At 43.0% G+C, this 27,748-nt stretch overlaps 2 protein-coding genes across 5 annotated transcripts in view; both read left to right on the forward strand.

Moving 5' to 3' along the window:
- Nucleotides 1-3,176: 3,176 nt before the first annotated feature.
- Nucleotides 3,177-14,340, forward strand: CLK4 (CDC like kinase 4). Of its 4 annotated transcripts, none has more exons than XM_065644089.1 (14): nt 3,177-3,285; nt 5,355-5,414; nt 6,003-6,160; nt 7,206-7,431; nt 8,637-8,727; nt 9,124-9,190; nt 10,368-10,484; nt 10,587-10,753; nt 10,854-10,948; nt 12,007-12,136; nt 12,474-12,556; nt 13,022-13,101; nt 13,843-13,930; nt 14,012-14,340. In XM_065644089.1, exons 2-14 carry the CDS (start codon nt 5,361-5,363, stop codon nt 14,147-14,149), a joined length of 1,494 nt encoding a protein of 497 aa, XP_065500161.1. In that variant the 5' UTR covers nt 3,177-3,285; nt 5,355-5,360; the 3' UTR covers nt 14,150-14,340. The 4 variants fall into 4 exon arrangements, with proteins under 4 accessions (XP_065500161.1, XP_065500162.1, XP_065500163.1 ...); XM_065644091.1 differs by lacking the exon at nt 3,177-3,285 and adding an exon at nt 3,394-3,438; XM_065644090.1 differs by lacking the exon at nt 5,355-5,414.
- A 3,671-nt stretch (nt 14,341-18,011) lies between these two features.
- The window catches only part of COL23A1 (collagen type XXIII alpha 1 chain), a 183,642-nt gene continuing 173,905 nt past the window's right edge, over nt 18,012-27,748 (forward strand). The window contains exons 1-2 of the mRNA XM_065643918.1: nt 18,012-18,258; nt 22,405-22,474. Coding sequence (XP_065499990.1) covers nt 18,040-18,258; nt 22,405-22,474 — 289 coding nt within the window. The 5' untranslated portion in view covers nt 18,012-18,039. The remainder of the gene's footprint in view (nt 18,259-22,404; nt 22,475-27,748) is intronic.

Raw genomic sequence — 27,748 nt, forward strand, 5'->3', positions numbered from 1 at the left:
ACCAATACATCTTTAAATAAGAGAAAGCAAGCACAGCACTGCATGTACTGAAAGCCGGGAATTTTTGGCTCTGGCGCTGAGTCTTTCAGAAGCTTTGGGCAAGGCAGACAACGCCTGCTTTAAATTTCATATCTGAACAATGGGAAAACTAAATGAGATTTACGTCTCCTGAATAGCTGCTGTGAGGATGGATCACCTGCTGTTGTAAAGCATCTGAAAGAGGGACCATACAAAATGGCATTTTGAAGCAAATGTGTTGAATGTAGCTTTTCATATAGGCACAAATGTGTCCCATCAGGATAATTACATGGAACTGTAACGTATTTTGCTGCACAAAGCAATCTAAAACATGCCTGCATTGTGTGTTACTCTCTCCTCAAGTTGAGCATACATTTGGTATTGTAAAGTCTAATTAAACAAAGAAACATTTCATATAAAAAACAGTAAATACCATAAGGGTTGACAGCAGAAGTAGCTATAACTGCACTCAAATGAGTTTCCTTCCCAGTTTCGTAAAGATTAAATTTCTCTAATTTGATTCTTCACCGTTACAGATTATTCCTATCTTAAAAATGGCCATTTCTAGAGCGGCTGTTGCTTTGTTCAAACTACATAACCTGGTCATGGCCAGTGAATTTCTCCTGAGTTTCTCCGTCTCTGAGATAGCACTTAAATTCCAGCTTTCTACTGCTGGGTTTCCACTGCCACCTCCTGAACAGGAGGGAAAATTCACTGCTTTCAATACTGCTTTTCTTTTGAATGTCTATAGAGGTATTTTTGACAGCACTTTGTTCAGCACGAAGAGCAATAGCTGAAACTACTTTGCAGTCTGTCTATAGAGGCTACTTGCTATAAACTGTTGTGAGGCTTTTGCTTCAGAGTGAAATTTCTTTAGTATACTTTATGTATATTTGACGTGAAGGTGATACGACCTTTATATAACCATTTTTCTTCTTCAAAAAGGTTCAAAACAAAAAGCTAATTATTCTTAACTTCTGATAGATTTGTTCTTTCAATTATCTGCTGAAAACGATTAATATTTACTAGCTCCCATTCATTGCATTTCCATAATGAACAATAGTTATTTCCACCCCTTCTATTCCAGGCTGAGGATCCTTCTTCCCAATGGGAGAGAACTGAAATACCCCAGAACCAAAATTTTCCTGCTTCAAGGTAGTCAGTTCCAATAGTCTCTTCCAGTGTGATCTTATTCTGTCCCATTAAACGGGATTTCCCCAAACTGTCCCTGAGCTGCTACACTCTGTTCGAGGGCCTCTTGGCTATTTATATGGGAAGACAAAAATAGCAAAGACTTAGTAAAGCTCCAGAAACAGTGAGGCAAAGAAGGCAGATAACGTGATTCTGCCACATCCCAGGGATACCCGCCACTGGTTTGTCATCAGCCTTTCAGCAAGAAACTTCCCATAAAATCCATATACCCTTCCTAGACAGTCCTCTTGGAATAAGAACTCACTGAGAAACTGTGATTATCTGGTACACTTGGCTAGTGTCAGGTCAATTGATATTTTCTGCACGTTCACAACACTTCCCTTGTGCATCCTCACTCTCTGTATATATAATTTTATCCCCCTTTTTTTCTGCTGCTTGCGTTCTGAGAGAATTCCTCTGCCAGAGACTCTACCAGTGGATATCGGGAAAACTCTTAACATTTCACAGATGTCATTACTAGTTTTATAATTAATAACCAGTCATTTACATGCTAAATAAGAAACAGTAAACCACTGGCACCAAAGCCATATTTAGCATTGACAGATTTGGCACAAAACAAACCACGTGGCAACAAACAGCTATCAATGCTCCATATCTTAGTTTCTCTTAGTAAAAACAACAACCACCACAACACAAGAGAAACAGGATTTTTACTCTAGTGCAAACCATGTTAAAATGTTTATCGTAAGCTCACTGGCAAATAAATTGTAATGAAAATTTTAAAACCACGAATCCTAATGTATGTCTTCATTTTAGCAGTGTTTGCTAGTATTTTGGGGGACTGACATTAAAAAGACACCAGTACTTGTTCAATGTAAAGTACACCACACCTTAGATATTCTGGTTTTTGCTTCAGTTGCAAAAGCTTGCTGTATCAGAGGTAAAAGTTGCTAAAATTATTTTAGGAAGAGTCACCGAGTTCGGGAATTTTTCAGTTTTCCACTGACCTTCAGAGATTTGTAATTTTCCCCAGATAAAACATTGTGAGCTAATAAATTTGAAGCTTGCATTCCAATTCCAGTTTCCTCCCCATTCTGGTTTTGCGGTTCTTTACTTTAAAGCAATCTCTTCAGGCTTATCAAATTCTGTGTCTGAATGACTGCTAGAGGAGTCGGTAATAATTTTTCCACGGTGCAGAACTGGATTAATTCACACCGGTGACACTGGGGTTTTGGGCTTTTTTGGCGCAGGCGGGTATTTGTTTCTGCCGGACGCAAAAATGAAGCTCGATCACCATATCCCATCTCTGGGGTTCTGTCCTCTCCTCAGCCTCACAGCCGGAGCAGCTCGGCGGGTCCATCCCGGGACCGGGAAAACTCAGTTCCCTTTCAGCCAACACCACACACACTCTGTTTTCAGCAGCTAGAGGAAATACTCGGAGAAGAGGTGGTGGTTGTAACTCGCAGACTTGGGCCGATAATCGATTTTATTAGTTTTACTTGCTGTCAGCATCACGCAGGAACGACCCCCCCGAGGCTCAACCTGAGCTGCTCCCGAGCAAGCGTGAAGCCAGGCCTAAGAGCGGGATCAACCTGGACACCAAACCGTTTGAACACAACGTTTGATGAATTCATTGAGAGGAATTAATTAGCAGTGTGATTTCTGGACCGTTCGCTTAGGCGACACCTCGCAGCAGAGGGGGCAGCCCCACAGCTCGGTGGTCGCCTTTGAACCCGGGCCTGCTGCTTGAACCCCTGCGTGAATTTGGGTCCCCAGGCCGCACAGCCTTGGCTCCTTGGAGGTTTCCCCCGAGAGGGGCGCCGGGACAAGCCAGCCCGAAGGGTGCGGGCAGGGCTGGGCGGAGAGAACCCCGCTCCCCTCACAGCGCCCGCCATGGCGGCTCATCCCTGCCCCTCCCCCCACCCCCGCTAGGGGGCGGCCTTTGTCCTACGTCCGCCCGTTGTGCTGTGCGTCTGACGTCACGCCGCACAGAAGCCACGAGACGGAGAGAACGAGGGAAGAGGAAGCGGTTTCTCCGCGCTCGGCAGCGGCCGCCATTTTGTTCGTGTGCGCAGGGCGGACACGGGGATCGCTCGCCTTTTTTTTTTTCCAGCTGTAAGTGGTGGAGGTGCCCTTCTTCCTCGGGATCTTTTATTTTTCCTCTCTCCGTTATTTTTCCAGGGGACCGAAGCAGCGGGGGAGCGGAGAGGGCGCAGAGGGTGGGTTGGGGCGGCCTGCTCGCGTCGCCTCCGCGGCCCGGGGAACTGGGTGAGCATGGAGCCCTCCGTGAGGGGTTGGTTGAGGAGGCGTTAAGGTGGGGGAGAGATCCTCGATACAGGACCCCCTTGGTCGGAGTCCCGTGTGGTGGAGAGGGCCAGTGGGGGTGCGTGTGGGGGCTGGGGGGGCAGGGCTGGGGCCTGGGGTGCGGTGGGTGCTTTGGGCGGAGGGCAGAGCGGCGAAGCGGCCGTGCACCTCGGTTGTTCAGCCCGGCCTGCACGGAGGTGTTTGGCGCCTGCCCAGATGGCAGCAGAGACGGGCCCTTCCCCCCCCACCCCGCGGCTCCAGAGGCCTCCCGAGGGAAGACCGGAGGGGAAGGGGGCTTGGTGGGCTGGGGTAGTGGCTGTCTCCTGTGGGACCTGCTCCTCCATGTCCGCCCCCCGGACGCTCAGATCGGCCCAACCTGGTGAACTTTGGTCATCTCAAAGGAATAAGCCATTGACCTCCTCTGGTTTGTGCAGCCTGCCAAGTTTTCAAGGAGAGATATTTAGAACCTGCTGTGTAGGCAGCTTATGGCAGGACTTTTGGGGCCTTCCTGAGACGCTTTATAACGTGGATCTTTTACAAAAGGTCCGCGGTTCCTGTTTGAGAAACCTTATGGCAAAATGTGGGAGTGAAAACGGCCTGTGGTACAGATTAGGACCAGATGCTGTATAGGAATGCATACGTTCATGTCAGCTGTCAGTATTACATAAGTGTTTCAGTGCATAAATTTAGAAGGAGTGCATAATAGTAAAAAAAATCTTGAAGTGGCTCCTACTATAAAATGGGTTGTAGCCATTTTGAGCCTTGCACAGACCTATTCTAACAATTTCCTCCTTATTTGCATTAACTTGTCTCCTTTAGGGACAGAACATGCCACTTCCATCTTAATTCCAGTAATTCTGAGTGCACTTGAGTGTAGTTAAGCAGCCGTTAAAAGCTAAACCTTTCTTCCAGTTTCCTGTGCCAAATGTACATCTCTCCACCCCCAAGTCCCCTTCCGCAGGACGCTTTAATGGTGATTTTAATCAGATATTTGTCCACTATACAGCATTATTGCAGCCTGCCTTCTGCCAAATGGGAGGGGGAAAGGCAATCATAAGTGAAACCTGTAACTGAGTGTGTGGGGGAAGCTCTTCACCTCACAAGTAGAATAATTGAAATGTGAGTGTATTTCATAATTTGAGTTATGTAGGTTGAAAATAGCTTTGGAGCTGGGTAAGAAGAGAAGAAATTTGGGCATGTAAACGAAACACTAATAGGTTTTAATTTTGTCTTGATCCTTCAGGAATTTTTGTTTGTCATTCAACACATTAGTATATTTTTTTATTTCTTATTAATGTATTGTAAGTGAATAAGATTTTTGTGAGACCTAGAGCGTGACAGACTCAAAGGTTATACCAGTCACTTATTTTTGCATAGTTTGCCACTATGTTTACATTGTATTTGTATTAAAAAACTGGTTTCTGGAAAAAAAAAAAAAGGCAGGTGTCTGTTGTGTGTTTTGTGATGTGTTTGTGTGTGTGTGTTTGTTTTTTAAACTACCAGCCTGTCACAAATGTTACAAAAGTATCAGAAAAACTTTTTCAGAAGAGGCTTGCTATTTACGTGCTCTAAAAGCTTGTCTCTTACTGCCTCCAGTTGATCTAGAGACAACCAGCGTTGTTCTGTGTCAGTTTACAGAATAATGATTTTTTTTTTAGTGCTATCTTTGTTTCTAAACTACTTTTCTTGCTATCACCACTTACTAGGGAAAATTTTTCTTGTGCTGTGTTAGTTCGTTCTTCAGAATACACTGAATAAATATGTAATATTACTCTTATTTTCAAAAACTGCCAAAGAAGAGTAAACAAATGATCGTTGGTTTTGTTATACTCTTAAATCTACATCTATGCTTTATTTTCCTTTTTTTTTTTTTTTTCCAGTTGTGCATGTACCTGTTTGAACACAGAATTCCTGCTTGTAACATCCAGCAACAGAAGCTGGTGGGTTTTATCTCTGGCAAATAAACACCCACATACTTGCATGCTAATAGGGTTCAAAAACTATGGCTCATAGTACTACCGAGTTATGTGGTAATTTATCAGAGGTCACTGTGATTGTTGCTAAGACTTTAAAAGTGTCTGTAAATCAATCTGTAGGAGGAGTTCTTAGATTTGACTTCTTGAAGTAACTTATGTCCAATATAGGTTTTGTCAGAGAGGATATTTGAAGATTAAGGTGTCTCTCAAACAGAAGAGTTTTTAAGGAAATTATTCTGTTTAGTCACTTGAGAGCTTATATAAAACAGACTTTAGTGACATGTTCAAATGTATTAAGTGAAGATGAGTTGACCTATTTAAACTTGCGTTGTGTTTCGTAACAGCATTGCAGTGTTAGGATGAGAAAGCTATGTCTACTCACCCAGAACCAAAATAATGTGCGGGGAAAGCTGGGGAAAAATAATTACTTGAGGAAATGCTTCTTTCTAGTTGTGTCATATTTGATCAAACTACAGAAGTGGACTCATATCTACAAATACCAGTGTAATCCTTTTGTCTTTTTTGTGGTTTTGTTGATTTGTTTTTCTTTAGTGGCAGATGCGGCATTCAAAGCAATCTCATTGTCCGGAATGGGACGACAGAAAGAGCTGGGATCAAAGGAAGCACAGTAGCAGCCATAAACGCAGGAAAAGGTCCCACAGCAGTGGACAGGAAAGCAAGCACTATAAACCAAATCCCATTTCAGAAAGGTATAAGACTCTGAATTGAGTAGCACTAATGTTTCTTATCATATCTAGAATAAATATGTTTTCAGAATGAGTTTGAGTACCCAAAGCTGGCAATTCCTTAAGGTTTGGCTCATTTAAGACAAGTTTAAGAGATAATTGGTTTTGTTAGCACAGTACCTAGACCATAAAATAGAAATTCTTTAATAAAAACAAGTAAATGTTAACTAGTTTGTTTCACTGTTGTCAGTTAAGTATTGGTATTGAATACATTCAATATTAAATTTCAAGTTAAAGTATATCTTTTCATTTACTTAATGTGAACGAAAGGAAGAGAAGGTTTGTTTTATCATTTAATACAGTGGTGAGTATGAGTTTCTCTTACTAATTTGGAGGTGGTTTGCTTTTTCTCCCATACTACTTTCACTGGAAGGATGTGTTTTTCTGTTTTTTCCCTTGAGAAGAAGATCCCATGAAATTATTTCAAGAGCTCATACTAATGCTTATAAAATGCTGGAAGGGGGTAGGTGTACAGCATGATGGGGGCTCTTTGCCTCAGCAGCTTTCTTAAAGGGTTCTCTTTAATGTGTGGAAGATCCTTGATCCAGATATCCTCTGAAGTTTTTAATGTTTAATGCAGAGCACTAAGAACAATGCTACTTCTCTCAGTCTCCAGGTTTTATTTTTCACTTTGAGCTTTGAAGCCATAGAAGGGGATTATGGCGGTATTGAGAGTGATTTATCCTGTGAATTTGGAGATTGTAATTGAGTTGCTCAGTATATTTTAGGAAGTGTTTCTCCTTTTTGAGTCTGAGTTTCTCACTTGCTATGCAAACTGTGGACAGATTATATGTTGTTCATGTGGATGGCTGCTGTGTATTTGAGACTGCAAATGTTGTTATAGTCATAATAAAGTAACATCAGAAGCTCCTCTGTTTTTGGGGAGGGAGTCAATTAGAAAACATTCTTGATGTAAAGACAGATGCTATGTAACTCAGCTCAAGTCGCTTATCTTGTTGGAACCTCAAGTTTTTGAAGTGGAGAACATTCACTTAAAATATATTTTCAGTCATTATTTGGACGATAGAGCCATAAATGAAAGAGACCATCATGACCGGAGATATGTTGAGGAATACAGAAATGACTTCTGTGAAGTATATGACCACAGGCATTATCACAGAGACTATGAAAAGAGTCACCATCATCACTATAGCAAATCCTCTGGTCGGAGCAGGAAAAGTAGTCATAAAAGGAAGCATAAGAGGCATCATTGCTCCAGTCACCAATCACATTCGGTATGAGCAATTTTTAACTTTATTATTAATGAATTAGTGGTAATAGACTTCTTAAGTGAGCGCTAGAACTTCAATTCCTGGTCACGGTACTTTTAAGAAATAGTGTATTATTAAAAAAGGATTTGTAGTTGAGTCCATTTATGAGTGTACAAGTATGTTCTTCGTTGAGACTTTTGGATCAGAGTATTGGGTGGGGGGTGGGGTTATCATCAGTACTAGTTATACACTGGGAACGTAGGTGGCTGGTAGTTAAGACCACTGGGATTAATCTGAAAAATGTTATCTCGAAATTGAAGACAAGTAACTATCCTATTTCAAAGTACAGTTGTCACTTTTTAGTTCTGCAGCATAGTGAACTATGTTTTTGAGGGTAGACTGAGAGATGTCATCCATCCTATTACTAAAAGTAATTGAAGTGGCATGCCTTTTTAATGTTAACTTAATTGGAGGTATGAAATGTGCATGTCTGGTAAATTGATAAGAACAATTCTACACCTGATTCCAGAAAACTTTGATAAGTCATGTGCCTGGCTAGTGGCAGCTAATATTTTACTGAAGATGGGATAAGTTTGGTGCTTGCTGCCTTTGAAGGCATGCTCTTTGAATTTCTCATTATTGGCATGATGCCCACTGATACATATTCCAGTTGTTTTATGTCACATTTCCGCAGTAGAAACAGCAAGTTATATTAGATTATACAATGCAAATTAAGGACCCCAGCATAATTTTTCTTCTCTCTCTAAACATGGGGGAAGTAAAATTACTCGGTAGTTTTTTGTATTTATATTACATGAAGCATGTGTTTTAAAAATAGAAACATTTCACCTGGCTGTAAGCTTAGATACGTAAATATAAATACTGTTTTTTGCTATTTGCTAGCAAAGTATTAGAAATAGTGATGTTGCATTCTTAATCTGTCTTCAGTTAAACGACTGTTTGAGAAACAAAATTGTGTTGTTTTTTCTGTTGCTTTATCACTTTTAAGTATTTATCTGAAAATCTGTTCCTTGCCATGTTTTTCTTCTGTAACATAAACTGTGCCCTGTGAATTTCTGGGGACTGAATTTGAAATTGCTCCTGCCAACTGTTCGTGGCCTGGTGTGTAACTGAATGCCTGAATATCTCCCCGCTGAATGAATTGCGTATTCTCACCTGAATTCACTGTGATATATTGATTGGCTGGACGATCTTGGTGCCGTTTCCAGAAGAGTCACCGAAGGAAAAGATCCAGGAGTGTAGAGGATGATGAGGAGGGTCACCTGATCTGTGAAAGTGGAGACGTTCTAAGAGCAAGATGTATAGAACATTTTTCAACACTTTTTAAAAACTTTTCAGCAAAAAATCTGTTTAGAATAGTTTGTCAGAGGAGGGGGGCTAAAGAAATCTTCATTGCTCTTTTTGTTCTGTTTTTTTTGTGCTTTTTTTGTTTTTTGCATATCTTCTTTTCTGTAGAATTTAAATACTGTGTTCAAAAAGTTCCAATTAGTAAATGAATTTGAATCTTGAGATTAGAACAAGAGATAGTTTTTTAGCTAACTGTTTTCATGACACCTGTCCAATAAAGTAATGCATTCAGATGCTGAGATTTAAAGTAATTACACTTTTGTAATGGCACGTTTTTAAATCTACATTAATAATATTCATTATTGTTTAAGTAGTTACATAATTCTAACTTGTGTTTGTTCTTTTTAGATGAAATTGTTGCAACTTTAGGAGAAGGAGCTTTTGGAAAAGTAGTGGAGTGCATAGATCATGATATGTAAGTGTTGGTTATTTTTATAAGTGGATCTCATGACAAAGGACACTCAGCTCAGAAATTAAAGTTCAGGGATGTTTTCTTCAAAAGGAAATCAGAGTTCAAATGAAGTGTTGCATTGTATTTAAGAAAGGAGTTAGACTGGTTTTGAGAGCTACCTTCTTGTTAGCTTATTTCTAGTTGAAAATTTTTAAGGATTTTCAGGTAATACCAGTCTGTTCCTGATTGGTTTTGAGGTTCTTCAGTCATCTTTTCCAGTACTATAAATGTTTTTAGTTTTTTCTATTGCTCCAATGAAAGGCTCTTGCATGGTATTGACTTTATACAATATGAGATAGAGAGAAATAGTTTCGGTTACTTTTTTTTTTTCCTCTAAGCTTTTGAGAATCTTGTCTTAAACAGGATCAAGGAAGTTTATTGTTAATGTTGGGAAAATACCTGCTAGAGAGGGTTTCTCTCAAAACCAAGCCTTTTATACCTGTACTTCTTTTCTATACAAGCTGTATAACTGCATGGTGCAAACTACTATTTACTAAATAGATGTAATCTGCCCATGTTGTGAGAGGAGACACTGTTCTTAAGTCATGAGAATCAAAATATAGAGACAATTAAAAATTGTCTACCAGTGAATGGAGTAGAATGAACTATGTGCATCTGTGTTCCATTTAAGTAATAGCCTTACAGTTGTAATGTTACACTGAGTGCAGGCCAGTTTTTACTAGTACAAAATACTCAGAACCTAAACTTCAGAAGTTATTAAATTCCCATGATTCTGTAGGAGCACCTGAAAAAAGCCAGAGCAAGTTGTTCAAGTTGAAGGAAAAAGAGACACATTTTTGCAGTACTTTCCTCAAATGAGAACTTGGCTAATTTTTTTTTAAATCATCTTGCAGGTGGATTCCTGATGTTTATTCTACCTTAGATGAAATAATAAGACTGAGAAGTGGTTAATTTAGCATATACTATGAGTATTTGTCAAAGGAAATATTGATATTGCAATTTTTTATAAAAACAGTTCTGATTAAGTTCAGCTTGCTTAAGTCAGATTCCCTTAATCCAACTCATAATTCTCTATGACCTTTAGTCTTCTGTATTTCTTTTATTAAAGCTGAGCTGCTTTGGGGTTGTAGGTATTTGATGATAATTGATTCAGTTTATGATGCTTTACTTTCTTTTAAAGGAGAGGAATGCATGTAGCAGTTAAAATTGTGAAAAATGTTGGTAGATACCGGGAAGCAGCACGTTCAGAAATACAGGTGTTAGAACACTTAAACAACATGGATCCAAGCAGCAATTTGTAAGTATGAAATTAGAACAATCAGCATACTAAGGATTTGCAGAAGATAATTATTCAATAAGTTGAGGTTTCATTTGTTATATTTTTTTCTCTTTTTTTAAGCCGCTGCGTCCAGATGCTGGAATGGTTTGATCATCATGGCCATGTTTGCATTGTTTTTGAGCTACTGGGACTTAGTACTTACGACTTTATTAAGGAAAACAGCTTTCTGCCATTTCATATTAATGACATTAGAAATATGGCTTATCAAATTTGCCAGTCTATAAACTGTAAGTAAATCTTAATATGTTTGTCAAATATGTTCTTTTTTTTTCCTGTTTAGGAAATGAATGTGTTAATATGGAATACTGTTCTTTTTTTTCCTTGTAGTTTTACACCATAATAAACTAACTCATACAGATTTAAAGCCTGAAAATATCTTGTTTGTGGAGTCTGATTACATAGTGAAGTACAATGCCAAAATGGTAAGTTTGTTCTTTGTTTCTCCCAACTCGAATTAGGCTATTTCTGTTTTCATCTGAACTTTTCTTTAAAAAAAAAAAAGTGTAGAAAGGTTAAGTGGTAAAGTTATGTTTACTAGAATTTTCGTTTGTGCTTTTTGAGATGTACTAACTTTCTGCTGAGTAACTTTGCTCTGAGTCAAATGAAACTGTTTCAGCAAATGACTAGTTATTTTCTGTTTAATGAAGTTCTGGCATTCACAGGGAGAATTGTGGTTTTGAATTTAGCCAGTTTTTTTCCTTCATATTTCTTGAACCATTGGAATCCCTTTATAGCATTTATAACATTCTTGTGTTTTGAGAGAAATGTCAGATCTTGCTTTCTGTCTGATTACCCTGGAGTCTGACGTGCCTGTCAGTTTTACAGTCCTTGGATTAGTAGCTAAGATAACTTTTCTATTTGTTGTCAGCATGGGATGTTGATCATTGGACAGAGTTCTAATTGGTGTGGGCCCTGAACAGGGCTGTTCTTGATGAGTGTCTTCCTTTTAAGTCTAAGCAAACAAGGACATAGCATTAGGATAAGAACTTGTGGTACAAATGACTTCTAGCACTGGCAGAAATAAAAATTTCTTTTCATGTTGCTGCTCTTTTTTCAAACTATAAAAACTTCTTAGAGACAGAAAAGCGGTATGAACTTCAGTGCATCTACTTGATGCATAGGGCTCGGTTTTATTTTAGAATTAAAATTAACATAAATGAGTGTATGTACCAATGGATAATAAAAACCAAGACAGACATAACAACTAACTCAAGTTAACTTTGAAGGTTCACAAAAAATGGAGCTCTATTACTGTGGGGAAGGTCTATACTCAGCTGTTTTGAGCATTCAGATTAAATCCTCTTTCTTGAAGCTGGAGCTGAATAGGAATTGATATATTTGGAAGGCGTGTTTTGTTACATAGGTTTAGTTTTTAGTGTTTTATGTTAACTGGTATTTTGAAGACAAGATGTTATCAATACCTTTTACCTAAGCATACTTTTAAAAAATACTGACAAATAGCATTTTGATTTTCCTACAGAAGCGAGATGAGCGCACTTTGAAGAACACAGACATCAAAGTCGTCGATTTTGGAAGTGCAACTTTTGATGATGAGCATCACAGCACATTAGTGTCTACAAGACATTATAGAGCTCCTGAGGTTATTTTAGGTCAGTAAAGAGTTCTAAACCTTCTGACAGTTAATTACAGTTCATTCAGATGGCTTTACTTAATAAACTGGAAGAGTTGCTTGTGGCTCTAATAACTCAGTCATCTTCCACAGATGGTGATGTTAGAATTCTTAAGAGTAAACGGTAAAATAAATACTCTAAAACATTCTAAAGTATTTTAGAGTCCATACATGTTCCTCTCCTGCCAAGGTTTGAGGAGAGGTGTACAGGGGTAGATGGGCATCAGTAAATGCATGGAAAGTGGGTATATGCTTTGTGGATTACAGGTTTTGAGAACATATTAAAAAGTAAAACATAAACTTGGCTTATTTTGCAGCACTGGGATGGTCACAGCCTTGTGATGTTTGGAGTATTGGTTGTATTCTAATTGAGTATTACCTAGGATTTACAGTGTTTCAGGTATGTACATAAAGTTAAATTGAACGTTTTTGTTACAGGCTACTGATTTTCCTGTTTTAATGACCTTTTAGTGACATGTACTTAACTGTTGCTGTAAAAGGCATAGCTTTACAGGCTTTTTCAGTATAACATGGATGAGATTGTAAAGACAGCATGCATGTATGAAAATGTGATGTCTTGAATATCTCCTTCAGACTGTTTTAATGTATCTGTTCTGGCTTTTTGGATGATGAAGCCTGCCCAAAGTCTGAAGAAACTGCTGGAATAAGGAGTAAAGAAAACATACTTGTACAAACCTTGCTTTATGAACTCTGCTATTTGGGGGCTGTCTATTTGTAATTTATGGTGATAATGTATAAAGATACTGTGATGGTACTCCAGCAAATGTCTTGTTTGTAGACGAGTGTTGTTACCAAGTGCCTGAGAGTAGAAAAATGTGATAAGTTCATTACTTTTTCCACGCAGACACATGATAGTAAGGAACACTTGGCCATGATGGAAAGAATACTAGGGCCTCTGCCAACTCACATGATCAAGAAATCCAGGTAAATTCATTATAGGAATAAAATGCCTAATATTTTCCTATTATAAGAGAAATTTTAAAGTTTCCATTGTTAGTTGTGAGCTTCCGAAGATAATAAAGAGACTTCCAGGCTTCTTGTTACCTGTTAATTAGTATATTGCAAGAAATAGTGTCACATTTAAGTGAATTAAATGGGTGACAATAGTCGTCTTTTCTGGTTGTAGTCTGAGTTGCCAGCAACCAAAATGCCAGCTTCTTGAACAGAAACTGAGTATGAGTATTCTTAAGTCTATAAAGCTGGGTTCGGTATGGTCACCAGAACCATATTAGACACAATTTAAAGACATTTGGGAATAATCTGATTTTGTTAAGTAGTTGCTAACCACTTAAACTCTGCAGATTTTATAAGAAATTATTTTTAAAGGTTGATTGACAAGCTGTCTTTTATTTATTACTAGCAGATGAGACCAAGTTCTTATCTTAGAGCATTTTAAAGCATCCATCTCTTTAAATGTCAGTAATGGAAAATAAGTTTTCAGTGGCTTTGTTGATTGGAATACTGCAGGGCCTGTTTCCTAAATATTGTGACAATGGTAATAAAAAGCAGCATGTCTCTGAATAACTGTTAGCTAGAAGAGATGTTAGCTCCCAAATGCACAAGGATATACAGGAAAACTTTTACGGTGTTTCAAAACTTCTTAGAAGAGCATCTGCCCACTTTACACACTGACGCTATCTTAAATTTGTTTTCCTTGTCATGCAGAAAGCATTATTTTCGTCACGACCAATTGGACTGGGATGAACACAGTTCTGCAGGGCGATACGTTAGGAGACGCTGTAAGCCTTTGAAGGTAGGAGACAACATTTTTATGGTGGTGGTATATTTGCAGTTGTGAAAGGTCTCTCTAAAACACTTCCTTTTTTTCTTTCAGGAATTCATGCATTGCCAAGACACAGACCATCAAAGTCTGTTTGACCTTGTTCGCAGGATGCTGGAATATGATCCCACCAAAAGAATTACTCTTGATGAAGCCTTGCAGCATCCTTTTTTTGAACCATTAAATAAATAAAGAAATGCAAAGATCCTATATGCTTCTCCAGGGAGATTTCCTAGACTGTGTCAGTCAGAGATTGCATGAAACTTTTGTAAACTTTAAATTATTTTGTACAGTTAAGTCTGTAAATATTTACATATGTTTTGTATAACTGTTACATTTACCTTGTTGAACCATTGTAGTCTTATGGGTATCAAAGTGAAAAATAAAGGTAATTTTCATTTTTGAAAATTGTTTTCTCTTTGAAGCTGTACCCTCTCCTTTTGCAGATGAGGCTCATTAAGCATCTCACTTGAGGTGAGGAGTCTCTGGGTTTGTTGAATGACTTTTGAAAACATGAAATGTTTTTAACTACCTTCCTTTTACTAGTCATAAAGACTTGAAGGGCTAAGAGTACCTAATCATGCTGTATAATACTTTGTGATAGCATTCTGAAACATGGTTTAAAAGTGTACATTCTAAGTAGGTATCTTTTGTGGGTCTTTTCCCCAGATTTTCTGTTTAAACAGCGTGCATCACTTGGTGACTGGCTAATTAGCCTCTGGAAACTTGCCTAATGCTTTTGGTGTCAAGTATTTATAGGTAACTTTTTTCTTAAGGTCTGAAAAGTAATATTTAATAGTTTCAATGTTGTTTTGATTCATTGAAGAGCAGCATTTTCATGATAGAGTTTTTAGAAGGATTGTGCTTCCCTGGAACAAAATGCAGAGAAATACTGCCTGTCACAGAATTGTGATATATTTAAACCCACCCTTCTCTTGTGACAAGATCATCTTGAAGTCTTCCAATATGTGTTTCTGTGGAGCTTTGTCTCTAATTACTGATAAATAATCTTTGCAGCTGAGAAACTGTCATCAGGCTATAAAATAGGAAGGAGGAAGGGTTCTCATTTGTGACTCCTGGAACTTGGGTGCCGAGTTGAGAAGAAAATGGCACTGCTTTGCAAGCTCCATTGATGCAATTTGATAGTTTTTGCTCTTCAGTGTTTTTAAGTTGGTGATTTCTAGGTCTCATTCAATGCCCTCTTAATCCACTTGACACTGTGTGGCTGCTTGCGGAGCAGGTGGAAGGGAAGCTTCCATGGTAGGGTTCGTTCAGGCAGGCTGTTGGTGTAGATGCAATAAGCAAGTTACGGCCATTTATTGTTCTAACAGTGCAAACCTTTCTTAAGGAAGGAAACAGTAAATTGTTTCAGCTCTGCAGGAGCCTAACCACAGGTTCTGCACTTGAGTAGGTCCTAATGCATGAAAAGATTTTAAACTTGGTGTCCTTGTTCCACTGATGTGGAGGGGGCTTAATTTGCAAGAGGTTCCAGACATGCATATCTCTGGCCTGGGGGTGGAATATAGTTGGGACAAGACTTTGAAAGCTTATCTTTGTAACCAGTGCCACCTCCTGTGCTTGATGATATAACAGACACCTCTCTTCTTAGGGTATTCACAGCATTGTTTCTTCTCTGCGTGATGGAAAAGTAACAGTTGGTACCATCCCGGTCAGCTCAGTAGGACTGAGGAGGACAGGAGTGAATTCCTTGCCCTACTGCTTCCCACAGAACTTTCCATCCCACACCTTCAGAGGCAAAGGGAGGACTTGGCTGAGTGTATCAGCTAAGGGATGCAAATCAAAGGCAGATGGGGGGGGGAAGTTTATATACTGCTAGAACTATAAAACTGTAACTATAAAACAGTTCTGTCAAAATTAGGGAAAAATTGTGTACTCTTGCTTGAGTATTCTAGGCTTTGTTAATGTTAGCTGTTAAAAGGCACGGCACTCGCTAAAGGAGATACATGCTAGAAAAAATATATATTATAAAAACCTGTTTAAACTCACTTCCCTTCTCCCAGTAAACCTAAAAAAATGTGCAGCATCTGCAGTGAAGTGCCAAGCAGTTTCGCAGGCCTTGCCGTGTGTACAAAAGATGTGTTGGTGTGAAGGGGCTGGTGTCCAACGTCCCCGGGGCTCCCTGGTGGGGCAGCACAGAGCTGTTGGCAGCCTAGCAGCAGCCAGGTGCCAGGACTCTCTCTATAGCAGTTCTGATTTCTCCCTTTCTCTGGGCTGCCCTCAGTTGTTTTTACTAGGGAAGAGATTTTTACGCACGCTCCCCTGCCCTCCCCCCGTTGTCTTGTTAATACATCAATATAATGAAGGTAGTTTGTAATCTTCGCATATTTGGATCAAGCTAATGCTAACTGCCTATAGCTGTCGGTACATAAATTGTAGGTTCCATTCCTGTCTTTCTCCACACTTTGGATTTTTAGCTATTGTACCTTAAAAATATGACTGTAAATCTGAATGGTTCAGCCAGGCAGACCAACTGCACTTCTAGCAGCTCAGTTGTACATTTTACTAAACGTGCATGATAGGACAAAGTAAAGGTGTCTCTGAAGTGCAAACGGTGTACGAGATCCTGAACTTCAGAAGCGGAGGAGGGTAGGGGAAGGGTTGAGCTGCGGGTTATACTTCACAGAAAGTGGGTTAAGAGTTCTGGGTGAGAGGGCTTAGCAGCTACGGTTGTGATTTTCTTTTTACAGCTTGCCGATATCTCCATTGTAAGGAGGGCTCAGATCCTGTGGGCATGTTTTAGGACAAGATGCTTCACACCCTAGAAGCTTCCCTGAAGTGCTGGTACTGTGAATGTGCAATCGATCTCATAGAGCTGGCAAGCGAAGCCTTAGCAGGCTGAGGGAAGGGGAGAAGAAGGTAAGGATGAGGTTGCTCTCAAAACCCTGGAATTTTCTTCTTTGTATCTTCAGGCATGTGAAAAAAAAAGCAGGAAATAGTTAGCAAATGATACAGATTTGCCTGGCTAACTGGTTTGGAAGTAGTGGCTACAACAAAGCAGTGTGTGTATCTAACACGGCAGTTTAGCCATGTGCCTGCATGTGTTTTACTAACAGACACTAGATACTGATACCACTCCTACCAGTTTTTCTCTAAGTCTGTCCCCTGCTTCACTCATTTCTCTGGAAGAATTACTCCTAGAAGGGCAAAGTCTAGGAGGCAGAGAGCACATTTGGATATGTGTACAGTATGTGCTCAGAGTCTAGACGGGCTTTAAGTTACCCAAAGATGTTTTATAGGTGAGTTAAGACTTGACGTGATGCAATCTGTAACAGAGGAAAAGGCGAAGATGTTTGGCAAAGTGTATGAGTACTTAGTGCTTATGTATGAGCATAGTTTCTCTCATTCAAAGGCTTCCTAAAGCAGATGGGGTGCTTTATTGTGATAAAATCAGTATGTTGCAATGTGCGGTGGAAGCCCGCTGGGCTTTGCAGATAAGGTCCCTTTCCTAAAACAGATCACAGCCCGAAGAGGGGAAGAGGAAGAACAAAAACCCTCAAAGATGACACCTTACAGGTCGCACGCGTTAGGAGAGGAGAGGCCATTTCTCACCTCCCTGTCCCCGCGGGCCCGGTGCCCGGTGTCCCAGAGGGGGCAGCTCGCTCCGGCCGCCCCGGCCCCACTGGAGGGCGCCCGCTCCGCGCCCGCGGCAGCATCGCGGCGGAGTGCCCTGCGCGGCTGCTGCGCGCCTCGGCAGCTGGAGCGGGGCCGAGCACCCCGCACCCCGGAGCGGCGACTCCGGGGGGCGACGGGGGAGCGGTCCCCGCGGGGGGCCGGGCAGCGGGGGTGGGATCTGCTCCGCGTAATCCCCCACGGGGGGCGGCGGGCCGCGCTCGGAGCATCCCCCCTTCCCCAGCGCGGGGGAGGCGGCGGGGGAGCCACCACCCCCCGCTTCCTCCGTTTAAGACCCGGGCTGGCGGGGCGAGCTGAGGAGAGCGGTCGCTCCGCAGCTGCCGGCCCCACTTCCGCGGCGGGGCGCGCAGCGCACAGGGCGGGCGCTGGATGCGGGGGGAGGCGGGCGGCAGCCGAGCGGGTCCCCGCGCAGCGGCGCGGAGCGCGGCGCGATGAGCGCGGGCAGCAGCGGCGCCGCCACCGCGGCGGGCACCGCCACCTCCGCCCTCTGCCTGCTCCTCTCCCTCACCGCCGTGGCCGTCTGCCTGCTGCTGGGCGCCAAGACGGCGGAGCTGCAGGGCCGGCTGGCCGCGCTGGAGGAGCGGGGCGCCGCCGGCGCCGGGCCGCTGCTGGACGCGCTGCAGCCCCGCGTGGAGCAGCTCTTCCGCGAGGTGAGTGGCGGCGCCGCCCTGGAGCACCCACGGGCGGGCAGCACCCACAGACGCGCAGCACCCACGGGCGGGCAGCACCACGGGCGGGCAGCACCCACAGACGCGCAGCACCCACGGGCGGGCAGCACCCACAGACGCGCAGTACCCACAGACGCGCAGCACCCACGGGCGGGCGCGCAGGACCAGCCGCACCGGGACGGGAGCGACACAGACTTGGGAAAAGCGCTTCGGCTCCGCTCCGGCGCGGGGAGCCCGGGGCTCGTTCCGAGTGTCACCGGCTTCTTTGGAAAAACTTCCTCCCTTTTAGCGAGCTTTTCCCTTTTTTATTGCCGTTTGCATTAGTCAGACTGTAGGGCGAGGCGTGGCAAACCCTGGCCCTTCCGATGTAGAAGAGAAAATGCCCCAGGTGGAAAAGCAAGCGGTGTAATGTTTGAGAACACGGGACTTTTTCCCCTCATTCTATTCACTGGCAAAGGTAACCCGAGGACTTAAATACTATTTATCTTTGGATGTAATGGACTATAATTTCCCTGTTAGAAATTTATGAACATGATCCCTGTTATCTGGACTGTCTATCACAGGGTATCATGTGGTCCAGCAGTGCTGAACTGATTTATGGTGGGTAGGGAAGACTAGCAACTAGTTACTTCACTTTCAATCCCAGGGTTTTCTGAAATTATTCAATAAAGATTTCGGTGCTGAAAGATTTCTCCTGCTTGGAGAATAAATGTCCACACCAATGCCCTTTTCCACAACTAAACCAAATCTCTGGGAGAAGTTACGCTTGATCCCAGGGTTATGTTTTTCCCCAGACTCTGGTGTTTAGGTTTGGGGCTTTTCACAGGCAAGGGGGATGGGGAGAGCTCCCATCGCTCATAGAAAACGCTTGAAGATCCCAGAGCTGGTTTGCTGAATTTGTGTAAACAGTGGTTCATAAAGTGCAGCAGGATTCAACACGGCTTACGGGGCTGCGCAGGACACTCCAAGTGATCGATTCTGACATCTGGGGGAGGTTTTACACTGGGATTTTATTAATGGCCTGACCAGGGTGCAAAACACGGTGCTGCATTAAAATCGTTAGAGCCATGAAGCCTCAATCATGCAAAAATGTATTTGTAGGCAGCGCTTTCCAGCTGTGAGCAGCTCTGGGGATTCAAGGGGAGACAGAGGCAGCACGGGGTTGATGAGGAGACGATTCCTCATTCTGCATGACTTATGGGGATGGTATCGCTGGCACCGCTGCAGCGTGTCCATTCTCCTGGAAACTTGGTTGCATTGATGTGCCCTGAGAAAAGGGAAATGTTAAAAAATATTTTTGTGAAAACCCTGAATACCAGAACAGAGGGGTGCCTGCGAGGCGCAGTCACAAAATCTAGTTAATGTCTTTTCTCCAGGCAGGAATTAGCCTGCCAGTCGTGGCAGTGGTTCTGTTCCAATTACTCCAATAAATGTGCTTAGCAATGGGAATGGTTTCTGTGGCACTGCCTAAGATCATGTGCAACCTCTTGCTGAGATTTAGTTAAGTGTGGAAAGCTTGTTTTGTACTGGGAACGCTCAGATGGAGATTGTACAGGGGAAAATAAAGCAAAACCACATAATTGGGTTTCTAATGCAAGAGTGAGCTTGTTGAAACATTTAGTATGACCAAACTTTTGTCAATACTGAAAGCAAATTTTGAAATGAGTAACAGATTCAAGGAATGCATGGTAGTGATTGTGCTATCTATTAATAGTCATTTGAAACTTAGTTATTAATTTATGTTAAAGTTTCAGAAAGTGTCTGTTTCTTGACCAAACTCCTCTCCGTTACGTAAGAAGCCTCGCTTGTCGGGCAACTTCTGTCCTTTCTGTTCTTGAGAGTTTCTGGAGAGCGAGAGAATATTTCCATCATCGTGAATATCAACTGGTGCCTGGGGTCAGTTTTTTTGTTAAATTCTGTTTTGGTCCTCCTTTGAAGTTTACCACAGCTTTTCAGAAGTGAAACCAAAGCTCCATACGCTCCCTGTGCATGACCTGGCATACTTTGTTCTCTGTTGCTACCCAAAAAGCATTACTCCATATAGCAATCTAGGGGTTTGCTGGCATGATTTATGGCAGAGCTGCATATAAAGGGCAGCAAATACAACACCAACATGCTGACTCTGTTTCTTTTAGTGTTGTTTAAATGTTTGGCAAGTAAAAGAAGATAGGAAATCATAAAGGAAGGGTGAATGCGTAGTTAAGCCAATGAAAGCCAATTTGGACAACTAAGATTTAGTTTCTGGCCCTGTGACAGGCATCCATCTAACTCTGGAGAAATTGCTGATTTGAATGTGGTGGGACCTTGCCCTTCCCATGGCTGTTCCCTTAGTGGGACGTGCTGCAGGGTCCTGCTTTGATGCCCTCCAAAATATTTCCAACAGCATGGTCCAAACGTGGCACCATCTCCACTCACTCTACATCAAAAGCCCCAATTCAAAGCGTGTAATTTTCATACTGGAGTGAAAACCTTAACAGGAGGATTATAGAAGCATCCAGTTGTTGTAAACAAAGCTGGACCGTTTTATTCACAAAGGATTTATTGTCTGCATTAGGCAGAGAGTGTCCAGATTAATCAGTTTCATGACAAGAACAATTCAGTGGGAGAACAGAGGACTTGCTCCAGGATTCAGGACCAGTGCAGATTTCTTCTGCTGTTCCCAGTGATGCTGGCTGGACTGAAAGCATGGAAGAAATTGTTTTTGTTTCTACAAGCATCTTCGTCGTTCATACTACTTTAAAAATAAACAGATAAAAATTTAGACTGCAAGTGGCTGTCAGAAAAGTCTCTTTAGATACTCTCTTGCCACTTTTTCTTGAGGAAAGCCTATGTTTTGCAGAAGGCAGCTGGATCATTCTGCTCTTTACACTTCTCTTAGGACAACTTCTCTGTCAGGTGCTATGAAACCATGTTGATACTTTCAGGACCTCTTAGCATCACAGCCGAGCAGCTAGGAAGGAATGCATAGGATTTCAACAACTGATAAAACTGTTCTATCTCCAGAATAAAAGGAAAAGAACCTAATTCACAGGTAGCCTAATTCCTGAATAGTCCACAGTGTTCAAATATTCGAACACAGCTTGAGTCCTCAGCTGTGTAATATTCAAGTCTGAATGCCCTGAATCCAATAAGTACTTTGATTTTTCTCCCTTTGAAATTTGGGACTCCACTTATCAGATTATTGGTTTCTCTCTTGGTAAATACTTTGGCTGAGACAGGGCATTCCTGGAGGACCGAGGGAGCAACCGCTGCGGGTGAAGATGAGGAGTTCCCACCCTGCCGGGCTGCCCCAGCCGAGAAGCACTATGCCTGAGCTAATACAACTTACCTGTCATCACGGCTTATTAACTTGGGCTTGGCAGTGTCCTAAATGCAGGCACGAACATTTTGGTTGGCTTAGAGAGCAGGCAGAGCGCGCTCACATCTGTCTGCAATATGCCACGTAGACATTGCTTTAGTTTTGTGAATTTGTACATGTTCTAGTAGTCCCACTGATGAGTTTTTCACCTTGGAGATGGAAACACTGGGCTTTTGGGGGACCTGGGGGTGTGTGAGTACCCCGGTCTCATTGGCAGTGCCCACCCCGCTGTCCTTCATCTCCTCATCCGTCTCCTCAAGAACCTGTAATATGCCACATAGCATGAATTTTAAGTACAAAATCAGCCAAACTAGGTCACATCTGTTGTGCAAATATCACCCTGCCGGGGTGTTGGGAAGCAGCTTGGCAGCTGGATGCAGTGGGGCGGCCGTGGGGGAGCAGAGGAGTTCTCTCCCCCAGCACCACTCCTGCCACCAAACACACCGACTTCTGGACATTGGACTTCTGTTAGCTGCTCAGGATGAATCCAGCCCATGGTGCTTGGCACGAGGGACTTCTGGCAGGGGCAGAGGGAGCGCTTGCCTGCCCTGTGCACAGGTTGTAGGCTGGCCACTTGCTAATAAACATCGAATATTCTGTGTGCCACTGTGGCGTGAGGTATCCAAAGAGGCTGAACATAGCAGGGTGAAATTATTACATCTCATTGGCAGGGAGCGTGCCGGATGGTTTAGCTGTTGGCATGCACGTGCAGACCGCATTTAGATCGAATGTATTCTCTAAATAGCTATTTTTATTCCTCCTCCAAACAGAAACTGGGTGAAGGACTTGCAAAGCTGCGGACGGCAAGAGAGGCTCCCTCAGACTGCATGTGCCCCCCAGGTAGGTGCAAACGGACCGGCACGGCCAACACCACACTGCTCAGGAGCCGCCTGCTCGCTGGACCAACGCCACTGAGCTCCTTCTCTCCTGTTTTATATATTCCTCTGTATCAAGAAAAATGTGTTAAAAGTGGGTTTTTTTCCGAGCTGAAGCCCTCTCTCATGCTTGAGACTGCTGACTTCTTCCATTGCCTTGCTTTGGCCTATTTACAGATAAAGGAGTTTGAGGTTTGGACAAAAGCGACGTTTGGCTATAAGAAGAAAAGAACAAATAGCTCTACTCGGTTGTGAGCCCTGGGTGTTGGGCCAAAACAATTTAGAAGTAGTAACAAAATCACTGGGGCTTAATGCAAGTGTGATAATTAAAAGCTGCAGCCTCGCTGCCTTTTAGGAGAGCAGCGACTTCTCCAGCGCTGCCTTGCTCTATGAAAGCTGCCACTGATTGTTTAAATTTCCTCCCAGAGTTTAATGAACTTCTTAAACTGTCAAAACTTCCTGTTCTGCTGTGGAAGTGCATGCTCCTTGGAAACAATAAACAGCTTAGATTAGTTTGTAAAGGAATCTCATTTATAGAAATGCTCCGTTAAGTGCTCTGCTGTCCTGAATGGCATGAATGACTGGGCTGGGCTGAGGAACTTCAAGCCTTTTCTTTTTTTTTGTTTTCATGGAAGTAGTGAAAGATGAGTGAAAGATGTGCAGTTCTTTGATGGAAGAGAATGCTTAGGCATGTTACAAAGCCTTGCAAGCAGCGGATAGTTCAATTCTGGTTTTAAAGAAAAACCCCCCAAAACAACAAACCTTGAATGCTACTCGTAGATGCACGAAACACAAATGGGCAGTCTCAGATTTTCCTGAGATCCTGGAGATTAATCTTACTAGAACACACAGTGTTAGTTCATACTTGCAATACAAAAAAAGATGGGCTTTTTCTCCATAAGATTATGTGTCATAACCTTGGAAATATTTCAGTAATGATGCTCTTAAATGTGCTGCTGCAGTTGTACTCACTGGTTTTCTAGTGGAAGGCTCCTGTGAGCATCCTGTGTATGTTACTGCTTTATAGCCAAGCCCTGTCAGCTGAGAAAAAATTGTGCTTATTTTCAGCTCTTCGGACACCGGTGGTCAAATCGGTTTTCTCTCTTCTGATGCCCAGACCCAACCCAGTCCGTCAGCCTCACGGGGCTCTGTGGGCTGCGTCTTGCTCCAGTCTGTGCAACTGGGGCACTCCTGGTGCGCTTTAGTGGTCAAGAGGCTTTTCCTTTGCTCCGCAGAAAGCGGTTGGGATTGAGGAGGCTCCTTTGTGGCCAGAAAAGTCCCAGTTTGGTTCCGGGTCACCGAGTTTGCTGGTTGCTGCATTCAAGAGATGAGGGGGAAGGTTTTCCCACGTGCTGCTGAAATACTTGTTACAGTCAATAGTAACGAATGCCAAAGCAATTTGTGAGCCAAGGATGGAGAAGCGATTCCTGGTGGGTAGGACACGTTGTGGCATCGGTGGCTGTTCCTGGGGAGGTAACGCCAGGATGGGCTGCTGAACTGCCCTGAAGCCCTTCAGCTATTTTTGAGCAATCAAAGGAAACTTTACATGTGTTTCATTTTTTTCCTGTTTCTCCTGAAGAAGTCTGAATTGCCTTCTGGTCTGTAGTTAAAGAGCGTGGTCTGTAGTTAAAGAGCTTGGTCTGGAAACATCCTGAGAGCTTGTGGCCCTCACTGGCATTTACTGCCGAGCTGCAGCAGGTCGCAAACGAACAGCTAAGCTTCAGTTAGGCTCTGTGCGCCAAAAAAAGTAGCCCCTGGGGAAAGGAAAATTCCCCTGTGGAGGGGATGGAGAGATCCTGCCAGCTCTGCATCACGGTCCCTCCCTTGGTGCCTCTTTGGGACGGGGGGGACACGCTACCCGCAGACCCGGCGAGCTGGGCTTGTTTTGAACAAGATCTGTTTTTCCTTGGAGTGAGTCAGTCTGGGGTTTTGTTGGAAGTTTGGAGGATGTGTGGGTTTTGGGGATCACTTTGATAAAAGCAACTTGCAGTTGTCCAAAAGCAGTTTTGGACAAGATGACTGTGATCCGTTTAAAAGTTAAATAAGGCTCAAGTTATTTTGACTACAGAGAAGCCCTAAATTAGTGCTTGTAAAACAAACAAACAAACAAACCAAGGTAAACCCCAAACGAATCAAAACAAAACCCCCCAGACTTACTCAAAAATATCCCAAACCTCCTTCCCAAAACCCAACCCATATTGTGCTCTGCGTAAGTCACCTATTTGGCTATAGGGCTCAACTGGGTTGTTTTAAAGCATCTCGATTTCTACAAAGGGACCCTCCGGGGCGGGCAGGGCTGTGGGGAGCTGCTGCGGAAGCGGCTGGAGCCCCAGGGCTGGTGGCCAGCAGAGGGGGCCCGGCTGTTTTGCCAGGGCCACGAAAGCATCTGGATCAAGGAAAATTATAATTATTTTTTTTAAAAAGCTTTAAAAAGTGCTACCCTGGCTCTGATACTGGGCGTGCTGTGAAAAGGTGTCTCCGTAGTTGCTCGCAGCATCTGTGTGCTGCATTGATCTGAGTTGTTTTGCTTTATTTATTCAGACAAAGCAGAGGCGGGAGGGACGATGATGACAAAAACTGCGTGTCACTTTGGCTCCTTCATGCTTTGGGCATTTCTGTGGCTGAGTGAGAGGAGAGGAGGACATCCTTGGGGGTTTGGGAAGCTGGACCAGGGGCGGGTTGGGCTCCGAGATGCCTCGATGGCGGGTTGGTGGCCCCGCTCTGGTGAGGACGGCAGCGCTGCGGTCCCTCCAGTATTTGGGATGGGGCCGGAGTGGTTGTGTGCTGCTGGCGCTGGCCAGGCCCAGAACAGGCTGTCCCCATATGTTGGCTCGCTCAGTATTTTTATTATTGTCATTCCCTGAGCCAGGCCTGTAATATTTTGCAGAGAGGCCCCTCATCCCCTTCTGTTCAGTCTGTTTCGGTACTGGGATCCTCACACAGCCTTCGCTGCAAGATATAATCCGGCAGGTGTGGGAACACTTGTTTTTATGGCAATTACGAGAGGCTACAGCTGATGCGCACTTGGAGGTGGGTTGAAAGCAAGACTAAAACTTCATGCTTGCAAGACTAAAACATCATGTTTGCAAACACTTTGTTTGCTGTTGTGTGGCCTCTGGCTTTTTATGTCTTTATTTTTAAGGAGTCTTTTTTATTTGTCTCCCTTGTATTTTTAAGCACAATCTTCTGAAACCTGAGGTACGAAAGACTCTTATTCAATACAGTATTTGCCATGCCATTGGTCTTCAGGGTCTGTGAGAAAGTCCCTCAAGAGCTCAAAGTGCTGGATACACTGTGCTAGAGCCTGAGAACAAATGTTTCCTCTTAAATCCAGTTAAAAAAAAAAAAAAAAAAGGCTTAAAACAAGCCCCAGTCTGCAGAAAATGCCCTACCCGGCACCTCATCCTTGCTGTATTATAGACCGAGGGTGTGAAAATCTCCAGCTCTTTTGGCTGCTCTTGCACCGCGTATTTCAACGTATGTGTTTCCATGTGCCTTTTTACTTAACGGTACCTCCGCAGGCTTTGTGCTCTGGAGCCTTAACTCTGAATGTCCTGGCTGCTGGATGATGCATATCCCCGTCTTCGTCTTGAGTTTGCACTGAGACAGTGTCATATGCTTTTGAACATATGTATATATTACAAAAGAGTGTTAAATGTTCAGGGTAGTAATCTGATGTTCCCGTTAATATGTGACAAATATTTCCCAATAATGGCTTGGCAGCGGGAGGAGCAGAGTGGTACTCCAGCCTGCAGGATGGCGGATTGCTCCATTTCTCGGCAATTCAAACCATGTGTACTTGGGGGACCCGATCATTTAAAATCCTCCCTACCTTTGCAGACTCAGCAACTCCAGAGGATCTCTTGCTGTGCTTATTATTATTTATATACTATGTTATTATTTTTATTTCTTAAATTTTTACTCTTACTTTATACACAGAGATCAGCTTTCTCCAGCTTGCTGGGAAGGTTTGTCACTATACGTTTTGTGGTTCCCAGCAACGTAAAATATCTGCCTAATTTTTACTGATGTAAATATTGCCTTCAAGTGTCACTTGGTGTCTGCCTTCTCCCCACGTCGTCTCCCCAGGTAATTAGCACAACAGAATTTCCCTAATTGCTGGAGATCAAGGAGGAGAGGGCTCTGCTGGCTTTGTAGTCCTGACAAATGGCAGATGTTTTCCAGGAGGCCAACTGGGAAGCGCGGAGCTCTGTTAACGCCGGCTCTTTGTTTCGCACTCTTGGTGATAGCAGCTCTGTATTATTGCTCTTTTTACATCTTCAGTATCTGGGTCTGCAGTTCCGTGTTTCCATGAGTTATGAGTCCTTCAGGATGGTTAAATAGATAGAGAAAAATATTAAATTAACTAGAATATTTCTTTTTGAAATCAATGGTGATCTCTGCTTTTCTGAGTCGTTTCGCATCTACTGAGCTTAAATATGTGAAGTATTTGTTATTGCCACCTGAAGATATGCTTTTCTGCCTACCGAAACCATTAAAACTTGGAATTTTTCTGTAATTTCTATGATTTAGAATGAGACAGAGAGCTTTACAACATCTTCAGCTTTTAGAATGTTTCCTAAATCCTCCTTGCCCCAATTTCTGCAAGAACCCTGTCCCTTCCCACACCCCACCAGTCACTTCGCTTCAGCTTCGCTTCAGTTCAGGATTTACTTTCTTGGTCTGGCTTTGCCCACAGGGGGCTAGGACGTTATAATTACAGTACTAATATAAACAGGATTTTTTTTGCCCTAAACTTACAAACATAATCGCAATTCTCTCCTGCGTGGAAAAACCCATGCCAGGAACAACTGGCTGGGAACGACTTTTGACAAATGGTGCCGTTTAAATGCAGGCGCTCACTTTCTGTTTAACATGTTTTCCAATCTTACCCCTTCAAAAATAGGATCTGATCGCAGATCTTAGCTTTTGGAGAAACGTTTTTTTTGAGCATAGAAATTACTGCTGGCTACCTTCCACGCACTCCTTCCTGGCGACCATTCCTCAGTCCCTTTTGGATATTTGTGGAAGGTCCCGAGGACATCTGGAGCCGTGTCTGCTCACCACGTGTGCCGGAGCCGCCAGCCGCCTCCTCCCGGGAGCTACCTGGGGTGGGCACCAACACCCTCCATCTTCAGACGAGAAGGTCCTGGAAAGCCGCAGAGTGGTGGGCTCCCGTTTCATCCTTGGGAACCTTCAAGATCTGCTTAGGGAGTTGTTTTGTGGCTGCAGGACTCTC

This window comes from Caloenas nicobarica, chromosome 13, assembly GCF_036013445.1.
Source record: "Caloenas nicobarica isolate bCalNic1 chromosome 13, bCalNic1.hap1, whole genome shotgun sequence".
Taxonomy (NCBI): domain Eukaryota; kingdom Metazoa; phylum Chordata; class Aves; order Columbiformes; family Columbidae; genus Caloenas; species Caloenas nicobarica.